Source organism: Neophocaena asiaeorientalis, unplaced genomic scaffold (genome assembly GCF_003031525.2).
Source record: "Neophocaena asiaeorientalis asiaeorientalis breed wild unplaced genomic scaffold, Neophocaena_asiaeorientalis_V1.1 scaffold106, whole genome shotgun sequence".
In the NCBI taxonomy this organism is placed as follows: Eukaryota; Metazoa; Chordata; class Mammalia; order Artiodactyla; family Phocoenidae; genus Neophocaena; species Neophocaena asiaeorientalis.
This window is the reverse complement of record NW_020172597.1, coordinates 2,057,255-2,067,887: the sequence shown is the minus strand read 5'-3', so window position 1 is coordinate 2,067,887 and position 10,633 is coordinate 2,057,255. Positions and strand designations below refer to the sequence as shown.

The 10,633-nt window shown below is 46.7% G+C and overlaps 1 protein-coding gene across 3 annotated transcripts; it reads left to right on the top strand.

The window, feature by feature from the left end:
- Positions 1-68: 68 nt before the first annotated feature.
- AIRIM (AFG2 interacting ribosome maturation factor) lies at positions 69-6,343 on the top strand. Of its 3 annotated transcripts, none has more exons than XM_024738854.1 (5): positions 69-332; positions 511-785; positions 2,688-2,867; positions 4,768-4,886; positions 5,060-6,343. In XM_024738854.1, the coding sequence occupies exons 2-5, from the start codon at positions 511-513 to the stop codon at positions 5,095-5,097; spliced, it is 612 nt and encodes a 203-aa protein (XP_024594622.1). In that variant the 5' UTR covers positions 69-332; the 3' UTR covers positions 5,098-6,343. The 3 variants fall into 3 exon arrangements, with proteins under 3 accessions (XP_024594622.1, XP_024594623.1, XP_024594621.1); XM_024738855.1 differs by having other exon boundaries at positions 4,764-4,886; XM_024738853.1 differs by having other exon boundaries at positions 4,768-6,343.
- The last annotated feature ends 4,290 nt before the right edge of the window (positions 6,344-10,633 follow it).

The window sequence follows — 10,633 nt, the reverse complement described above, 5'->3', positions numbered from 1 at the left end:
AGTACCCAGAAGGCATTGACGGCATATTCTCGCGACTCGGTAGCCATGTTGGGGCATGCGTAGAGAGACTCGGAGGCAGGCTGGGGCCCTAGGAAGGTTCTTAAACTTTGATTGCTTTAGCTTTAAGTTTTCCCGCTGGTTTAGGGAAAGCGACCCGCAGCCTCAAGGAGAGGAGACAAGCTTCTGGCTCTGGACGCACGGATAGGCCCGGGGAACCCGCAGTCTAAAACAGGAAACTGCCCGAACCCGGACGAGCCTCCTCCGAGGGATAGTCCGGAAACGCTTCTCGAGGTGGGAAACAAGGGTCCTGCCTTCCGAGAGCCCCTCTAAAGGTAAGACAACGCCTCGCGTTAGAAACTCCTGTCGGGAGGAGTAGACGGCCCTACCTGAGGAAACGCTGTTCTCACCTGCGAACGGAAGTAACTCCCACCCATGACCCGGTCCTTCCCCTATCGATTTGGAACCCTAATGCGTTTTTTGTTTTTTTGTTTTTCCTTTCCCCAACGGAAGATGACTCAAGACCAGCCTTTGCTCGCGGTGCAGGAGGCCCTGAGGAAGTGCTTTCCCGTGGTGGAGGAGCAGCAGGGCCTGTGGCAGAGCGCTCTCAGGGACTGCCCGCCCCTCCTGGCCTCCCTCAGCAACCTGGCAGAGCAGCTGCAGGCCGCACAGAACCTACGATTTGAGGATGTGCCGTCACTTCGGGACTTCCCAGACTTACAGGAGCGGCTGAGGCGCAAGCAGCTGGCGGCTGGTGACACTCTCCTGGACAGGCTAGGGGAGAGGCTGTAAGAGGCTCAGTGGCGCTCGTTCTTGGCGGAAAGATTTTAAAACTGGGTGTTTAATAAGCTAGGATCAGTCGGAAGGGTGTTTTTCTTCTTACTTGAGAGCGTGGTATTTAGGGATATGTCACCCTTACCTCCTTTCCGTTTGTTGCAATGGGATCTCTGTCAAGAAGTCATTTTCTGGCACTTCCCTTGTCAGACTAGGCGTGACAGTGGTGGACTTAGTAAAAGTTATCAAAGCAGAACAGAAGAGCAATGGGGAACGCTTATTGGCCCTCCTCTATAGTCTTTCTTAGGTAAAAAGCAGTGAGGAGCTATACTATAAACTTATTAGGTGCCAGAGCTAAGGGTTTTACATTTTATCTCCTAAAATCTTTTCAACACCTCTTTGACTTAACCTCACTTAATTAATTTTTCCGGTGAGGAAACTGAGGCTCAAGCAGATTGCCTGTGGTTGTGCAGTTAGTAAATAGTAAAACTGGAATTCTAACCCAAGTATGCCTGACACCAGGGCCACTTGTTCTGCTGTTCATTGGTGTCTGCGTGCCACGAGTAGCACGTCTCTAAGCTCTTACTATGCCTAATGTTAGACCCTCTACCTTAGAGTTACAGGTAATTGAGGATAGAGAAGAGACAGGGCACGTATGGCCTTTCCTTGACCAGGACAAGAGAAGCTTCTAGTGTGTAGAGTCTGTGCCATAGACTAATAGGAAACTGTCGAAGATGGGGCCTTCTTTGTATTCATTTGTACAAAAAACATTTTATTAAGCACCTATGGGATGCCAAGCACAGGTGCTAGGAATACAACAATGAAGCAGACTTAGTTCCTAAGCTGAGTAAAAGAGAGAGACAAGACAATCAATTAAATTAGGTCACGGTACGTTCTACGATAGTGGACTTTTATTTCAATTGATTACGTGTTTGTGTGTGAGTATCGGGCTGTTAATTTTAAGTCTATTTTTTAATTGTGAGTCACAGTCAAACATTTTTGAAAGCTGCAGTTATAGGCTAGGGACTGCCTTACCCTTTGGGAAGTTGTAGCCTTCGTCTTGGTGGCTGGGCCCCTTGGAGTCACCAATGGAATAATAACAAAATTTACCGTAAGCCAGGCACTTCGCGAAGCACTTAATCTGCATGGTTGCACATACTCTTCACAACAGTGCTTTTCGTTCATTGGACAGTTGTTTGTTGTTCTGTCTGCCGGTCTCCATGTTTTAGGGACTTAAGATGCACAGTGAACAAGAGAGACCGTTTTTATTCGTGATTGAGAGTAAGTAACTTTCCTAAGATCCACAGTAGTCTGGGTGTGTCAAGAGCCCAAATCTTACCTGTTCAAGAATTCACTAGTATGGGGCACGAGGTAGCATGAGAACACTGCTGGTTTGTCGCTTCAGTTTCCTCTTGCTTATTCCTTTCACGTACATTGCATTGGACTGTGTGTGAGCATTTGCTCTCCTGTGTGGCAGCCCCAGAAGGCCCGCTTGGCCTTTACTTTCTTTGGCAGCTGGGAATAACATCATCACACAGCTTTGAGAGCCATGTAACTTCAGCCTCTCCATCTTTAAGTCAGTTCTTAATTCTTGAGCCACCCCTGCCTCCAAGGCACCATCATCAGTCTCCATAGACCAATGGATCTCATTTGGAGGCAGTTTTTCCCACTGGGATGTGTGGCAGTAAATATCTGGAGACGTTATTGATTGTCACACCTTGGGAACGGTGGAGGCATGGTATGTTCATGTCGTCTAGTAGGTAGAGGTCAGGGATGCTTCTGAACATCCTGCAAGGCACAGGGCAGCCCTCCACCACAAAGAATCATCTGGTCCAAGACGTCCTTAGTGCTGGGGTTAAGGAACCTGGCCTTAGGCCTTTCTCATGATATTGCCTAATATCAGACTCTTCCCCCAGAGCCGCCCTCCTCAAGGTGCGTGATGTAGTCAGCAGCCACGTGGAACACGTGCTTCAGATCTATGAGCAGCATGCAGACGTGATCAGCCTCGATGCTGTCCTGCAGGCTTCAGCTACAAGCCCCTCTGTGGCTGAAATGTTGGAGTGGTTACAGGATATCGAGAGACATTATCGAAGTTTGTATCCTTCGCACACATTTCAGGTACAGAACTGTTCCAGGAGGTCTTTTTAATTTCAGTTTTCACAAGATTGCCCAAAAATATATAGTATGGGTCAGTTCTCTTTGGTTCTTGAACTTGGACTCTTTGTGCATTCCTTTGTACAGTCATTCCTTAAATCACTTATTGAGTAACTGCTCCCTGCCAGGCGTTGCTCTAGGTGCTAGAAGATAGGCATTTAAAAAAGGAAATTATATAGATTGTCAGATGGTGATAAGTACCTTGGAGAAAAATAGAGCAGGGAATGAGGAAAGCGAGGGGTGAGGGTGTGCTTGTGGTTTTAAATAGGGTGGTCTGGGAAGGTCTCACTGAGAAAGTGGTATTTGAGAAAAGACCTGAAGAGGGTGAGGGAGAGAACCATGGGGGTATTTGGGGGAAGAGTGTTCCAGGTAGAAGAAACAGCAAGTGTAAAGGCCCTGAGGTGACAGCGAGCCTGGTATGTTCAGGAAGTAGCAAGGCGGCCAGTGGGGCTCAAACCGAGTGAAAGCGGGGTGGTCTAACAGGAGATGTGGTCAGAGAGGCAGGGCTAGGCCTGGTGGGGCCTCCAAGGTCTTTGAATTTTGGCTTTTACTCTGAGTGAGATGGAAAGCTATAGAAGGTTTTGAGTAGAGGAGTAACCTGATCAGACCTATGTTTTCAACAGTATCACCCAGCTGTGTTCTGAGGAAGGACTTGGGTGGAAGCAGAAAGACCTGTTAGTTGGAGTTCTCTCACCTTTTTCCTCTCAATTCTTGCCTGTTAGTCGCATCTACCCTCTGGCTGGAGTTTCTACCTTCATTTGAATCACTCCCAAGCCAACCTTTATTCTTGCCTCTAGTTTTGATTTTCGGTTTCCTGCAGATGCCTCCCACTGGAATCTCGCGGAACTGCAAGCTGAAATGGAGAATTGAAATCCTCCGTCCAGCCCTCCTGTTCAGCTCCTGTTTCCTTAAGTTGTAGCATCAAACCTGCCTGATCACTTAGTCTGGAAACTTAAGCAGCATTTCCCCCCTTCCTGCTGTTTTCTGCTTGCAGCGTAGCAGCATCGGCCACAGTGGTGGCAACAGCAGCGTGGGCAGTGGGAGCAGTAGCTGCGGCCACCCTCACTGAGCGCTTATGGTGTGCCAGCTGCCGTTGTAAGAATGTTTGCACTCAGCTGTTAAGTCCTTCCATTCTGTTTCCTTGGTGCTTCTTGTAGTTTCCTTCTCTGTCCACACTGCCTCTACCATTGTTTCTCACTTGGACCCTTAGTCACATGCAGTCTCCAGACAGGTTTCTCTGACCCTGGCTTCTTTCCCTCTAAGCCGCCCCCGGGTAGTGGCCTCACTCCACAGATCTATCTTCCGGAAGTCTCGTTCTGATCCTGTTGCTTGTGTAGGAGTTTTCAGTAGCTTCTGGTGCTCTGAGGACGAGAACCCCCGTGCTGGTCTTTGTGTTCTGGCTCCACCTGCCCTCTCAGCCACCTTTCCTGCTACTCTGCACATCGTTCCATGCCAGCCGCACTGGAAATGTCCTGTCCCTGAATCCATTATGTGCTGGAATCCTCCTCCTGTCCTCTAAAGGCGATGAAGTCATCCTCTGAACTTCCACTGAGTTTAATCTTTCCTGTCATTTAGAGTCTTTTCAGTTTCTGTTTTTTTCTCACCACGGTGAGATCCCAGATTGCAGGGACGGTGTTTCTGTCCTTTTCCCTGTAGCCCAGAGCCATGTGTGTAAAGAAGGGCTCGGTAAAGACGTGTAGCAGAGGCGAGTCCTGCCCACCTGGTAAATGTAGCAGTAGCTGCGCTTTCACTTTTCTAGCTCCCAGGAACTCTCTCCAGGGTATTTTCTTCCTTCAGCATATTTCATTTTCTTTTTGAGCACCTTCCTTAACTCCCAGGAAGGTACCTGAAGAGGAAGTACCTTCTGTCCTCAATCCAGTGGGGAGACTTGGGAAACATCCAAGCTTTGCCCAAAGCCTGGGACCGAATTTCGGAAGACGAACACCCAGACCTTGTACGAGGTACTGGTTTTCATTTAGTCCTTCGTGTCTCCTCCCCTCCTTTCTTTCTGTGTCTCACCTCTTTGAAAGCATGTAGAGATGCCCTCATGGTGCCTTGGTAGCTTTTACAAATCTGATGTTTTGTGTTTTCTGGAGAGGTGGTATGCCATGTGTTCTCTCTCCTCCTGTTCCAGATATCCTGTTGAACGTGTCCTTCTTCCTGGAAGAGTGAAGAAGCTGTGTGTTTATCGGGAGACTAGGGGGACGCAGTTGAAGACCAACCTTACTGCGCTCTGATATTTCTAAAGAAATGTCAGCATTGCAACTGGACTTATTGGAAATGTCAGTGCCTAGAGCCTGAGGATTGTGCTGGATGTTGGGTCTTCTTCATGCCAGGTCCTGGGTGAGGGCACATGGTCACACCTTGCCCTTTCCTAAGGCTCAGGGGAGTGGACAGAGACAGAGAGGATGCAGGAAAGGCTGTGCAGAAGAACACTGGGGGCAGAAGCAACAGCCACAGAAGTAGCAAGGAAGGAAAGGACAGGGGTAGAGAGTGCCGCTGCCCCCAGCATCATCCAAAGCTCTGAGCCTCGTTGACACCAGGTCCTGGTTTCGTGTATTTGTGTCAGTATCCAACTCCTTGATGAAAAAAAGTGGCTTTGATGATTTAAAGAAGTAAAGGGTGGGACTTCCCTGGTGGTCCAGTGCTTAAGAATCCACCTTCCAATGCAGGGAACACAGGTTTGAACCCTGGTCAGGGAACTAAGATCTCACATGCTGAGGGGCAGCTAAGCCTGCGTGCCACAACTAGAGAAGCCTGCGTGCTGCAACGAAAGATCCCGTGTGCCGCAACTAAGACCTGACACAACCAAATAAATAAATAGATATTTTTAAAAAAATAAAGAAGTAGAGGTGATGTTGGTGGAAAACAGTAACTGTTTTCGAATTGCAGTAGCTCCTTATCATCAAAACAATTTTAGTTTCCAGAGCCTACCACCAGGGGGAGGTGGTGCAGCATGGATTATTCTGAATGCTTTGTGTTTGGAGGGGTTCTCTTGTTGCTCTTACTATCTGAGAGTAAGTAACTGGGGATAGTGGGACTCCTCAAATAACAGTTTTGTTTTTTGTTTTTTTTAAACCAAAGCTGGTGACTGACTTGCTACAGTTCTCTGATCTTGGGGTGGCTGCGTGGATGGGAGAACACCAGCTCACAGTCAGGTGTTCAGGGTTGGGTTTCTGAGGCCCAGTGCCTTCATCAGTGAAATGGTCGTGGTACTTCCCGACCTGTCAGCTTCCTGGGCTGGTGTAAAAATCTGGGTCATTAGATGTAAAGAGGCTTAATAAAGAATATAGATATTTTTCAAAGTGAAAATGACTTTTTTCGTATTACAAAAGTGATATATGCTTTTTAAAAAACAGTAGAGGGCTTCCCTGGTGGCGCAGTGGTTGAGAGTCCGCCTGCCGATGTAGGGGACGTGGGTTCGTGTCCTGGTCCGGGAAGATCCCACATGCTGCGGAGCGACTGGGCCCGTGAGCCATGGCTGCTGAGCCTGCACGTCCGGAGCCTGTGCTCCGCAACGGGAGAAGCCACAACAGTGAGAGGCCCGCGTACGGCAAAAAAACAGAAAAATTGTAGAAAACATTTAAAATGCAGAAAAATATAAAACAAGCTCCACCAGAGATATTTTGTTAAGTATCTTTTTAGTGTCCATATTCACAAGTTTTTTTAACAAAACAATTAGGGTGTTATTGATAAATATTGTTGTTTAAATTATCTTTTAAAAAAATCTTAATATAGTTTGGCCAGTTTTTCATATCTGTGAATCTAGCTCAACACAATTATATACCATTTTATGAATGTATTATAGTGTTATATTTTACATGTATTCTTTTAAGTCATCATGTTTTTCTACCTGTAAGGATAATACATTCTGGCTGTGAAAGATTGAAGTATTACAGAAAGTGAAAAATGCACAATGTCCACCTACCAGATATGTAATCATTTTTAATAATGTGGTGTATATTCTTCCAGGAATTTTTTTTTCTTCCAGAAATTAAAAAAAAATCTATTCTATCACATATATAATAATTGTAAATAACTTAACTCAAGATATTTGGTATCAGGTCTTATGATGTGCTGTGGGTACAGAGGTGAAGGAGAGCACTAAAAAGATTTATAGTTCAACCAGGGAAAGATTTAAACCAGTGTTTCTCAAGTTTGAAAATGTATGTAAATCACTAGTATCTGGTTAAAATTTAGATTCCCATTCTGTAGGTCCTGGGGTGGGGCCCTGGACTCTGCATTTCTAACGAGGTCCCAGGTGATGCTGATGGTCCAAGGACCAGACTTTAAGTGAAGAGATTTAAACTGTAATATAATAATGCTGTATTTGAGATCAAAACAGAATTCCATGAGAGAATAGAGGTGACAGCCAACTGCTTGTGGGACTACTTCGTGGTGACTGTGACATCTGAGTCAGGCCTTGAGGCTCAGAAAGGAGTGCAGGGTGCTGCACGTACAGGGGCAGTCTAAGCAAAGGCAGTATTTGAGAAAGAATGGAAGCTGATACCTCCTGGAAGTGTGTGGGCATCGTGCTTGTGGCTTGTACCCCCTAGAACTGGAAGCATTAACAGTTGACTATAGCAAGTCACTGGAGTTCACAGGGGGACAGAAGAGTGGCAGGAAATGGGTCTGTAAAGGTGAACTGGAATGAATTTGTGAATGCCATGATCAAGAGTATGTATTTTGCAAATGGGAGTTGCTTGTTTGTTTGTGTGTGTGTGTGTGTGTGTGTGTGTATAAAAATGAGCTTTTTAAACCTCCCTCATTGAAGCAAGTAATCATGACTGAATAGAAACAAGTATGTTTAAGGTGCTAAGTAATAACTATGTATTATTTAAGTATAATTTTTCCTTCTTAGCTTTTTTCTTCTGCTGTTAAATTGCTATCCTAATTTTCCATTTTATTTATTTTCCTTTTTTTTTTGGTTGCGTTGGGTCTTAGTTGCGGTACTCGGAGTCTTCGTTGAGGTGTACAGGATCTTTTTGTTGTGGCTTGGGCTCTTCATTGCAGCACATGGGCTTCTCTCTCTAGTTGTGCGTGGGTTCCAGAGCACGTGCGCTCTGTAGTTTGTGGCTCATGGGCTCTCGTTGAGGTGCACGAGCTCAGTAGTTGCAGCATGCAGGCTTAGGTGCCCCGTGGCATGTAGGTTCCCCGACCAGGGATCGAACCTGCGTCCCCTGCAGTGGAAGGTGGATTCTTTACCACTGGACTACAAGGGGAGTCCCTCTAATTGTCCTTTTTTAAGTTGCAATTAATTTGGTTTATTTTTTGAGTAAGTGATACTTTCACATTGTACAAAATTCATAGGGTGCAAGTGTATATTCAGTGAAGAGTTCCCCGTTACTCAGTCCCCCTCCCTGGAGGCAGCCAGTGTTAAATGTTTCCTATGTGTCCTTCCAGAAATATTCTTTGCCTCTATGAGTGCAGGGGTGGTTACCCTCCAAGATAGCCCCATAGATCCCAATGATCCATGCCCTTGTATACTCCCCTCCCCTTCAGTGTGGGCTGACCTTACAGATTCGCTTCTGATGAATAGAAGACAGTGGTAGTGGTGGTCATTTCTGGAACTAGGTTATGAGGAAAGACTGGCTTCCATGGTGGGTGCTGTCCCTTGCTCTCCTGGGGAAGTCATCTGTGAGGCAGCCCTGTGGAGAGCTCACATGAGAGCCTGATGCCCGCCAGCAACCCTGAGTGAACTTGGGAGCAGACCCTCTTCCCGAGCTGAGCCTTCAGATGAGACCACAGTCCCAGCTAACAGCTTGACTACAACCTCATGGGGACCTAAGCCAAAGGCAACCTAGCTCAGCCGGACCCGGATTCCTGGCCTGTGGAAACAGATAATAAATGTTTGTCTTAAGTCATTAAGTTTTGGGGTAATTTATTACACAATGATAGGTGACTAATGCAAGAAGCAAATATTTTTGTATTCTCTACAACTTCATACAAATAGTAGCATGCTGTATATCCAGTTTTGCACCTCGTTTTTTCCACCTACTGTATCTTAGAGATCATTCCGTATGAATACGTAAAGAGCTTCCGTAATTTTTTCTAAAAACAGTTGCATAGTTTTCTGTTGTGTGGATATAACATAATTTATTTAGCCCCTTACTGATGGCCATTTAGGTTGTTTCCAAAGTCTTGACACTTGTTAGGTTTTGGTAGCCATCCCTCTCACTCCCACCCCTGCTCATGGTTTTTTCCTTGGAATTTTCAGTTAGTTAATACCACCCCGCCCACTCACCCCCAATAAAAAAAGAATTCTGTTGGTATTTTTACTGGAATCGTATTAAATTTATAAACTAATTTAGGGAGAGTCATCATAGTGGGAATCCTTCTGGCTCTCCTTTAAGCATGCCACTGGCTCATGGGTTGAGATATTAAATGTGAGTTCTTTTCTCTGTTTCCCTCAGGTGGGGAAATAGACTCTTGGTGCTCAGAACCCTCTTCCCTGTCCGTGAGACAATCTGTTGGGACGGAATGAAGAATTTGTGTTTCTTTCCTGTCTCTACCCCACCCACATTTAGAATGGACCTCAGAATGCTTCTCTCAGGCAGAGTAGAGGGTTTTCAAAGCCAGTGGGACCCTAGGCTCTGAAGAAAAGAACTTCTCCCTGCCTAGGGAGAGTCCAGGCTGTGTGGTCTCTCTGACTTTAATCAGGATGATGGGGGCCGGGGACCATCTCCAGCTTGTTCAAGCATTGGGTTGTTTGTAATTCTCCCTGTGAGAAGGTGGGGAGAGCGCACATTTGGAGGAGCAGATTCAGGGATATGGGGAAGGAGCTAGTGTGTTGACAGCCAACTCTGGGGAAACCTTGCTGAATTCAAGTGACCCAGACCTGGGTCCAAGTCTCAGGTCAGCCTCTTACTAGACAGGTGATCTTGGGCGAGTCGTTTTCCCTCCTCTAAGTTTCAGCTTCTTCATCTGTACAATGAAATAATGACGTTTGTCCTTACAGAGTTGTAAGGCTCAAGTGGGAGGAGTCATGTGAGGGCTTTTGGTAAATTTATAAACATTGAAGGAGCTGAAATTCACTTGAGATTGATTAGTCACCTACTGAGTGCATAGCTCTGGGCTGTGCCCTTTAACGTGTTCCTCAACCCTTAACAAGCCGTGAAATAAGTATGCTTTGAGAAAGTTTTCTACGTGGCCACAGCTTATCAGGGATTCGTACCAGGGTTTTCTTGGTTCTGGTGAAAGGGGTCTCTTCCTTGCACCACTGTTTCCTCGCTGCCACAGAAGGCAGAAGCTCCCTCACACCTCCTCAGCTGTGACAAGAGTTGGTTTCCCGAATACCCAGCCGTGCCTGGGACGTGAGTCCTCCAAGTGCAGCAGTGAGTGCGGTGCTGCCCCCGTCTGGCTTGGCAGGGGCACATGAGGCGTCCAAGGCTCAGGGCACTACAACCTTGCCAGTTACCCTCCTTTCTGACCCCATAGCCAGGAGGGTTGGAGTGCGTCCTGGGGCCGTCTGCCAGAGTCTTACACTTGTACCCTTTATGCCAGGCGCTGGGAGGAGAGAGCCAGTCCTTCCAGGCACTCTGCCTCCTCCACATCGTTCCTGGAAGGCTCCTTCTTGGTTTCTACCGAGTGCAAAGGAAAGTCACTTTTTCTGAGACTGGTGCCTGGTACAGCGTATGAGAGTCCCAGCCCCAGAGATTCTGATCCAGTGTGTGTGGGCAGGGGTGAGGTAGCTGTATGCTTAGCAAGT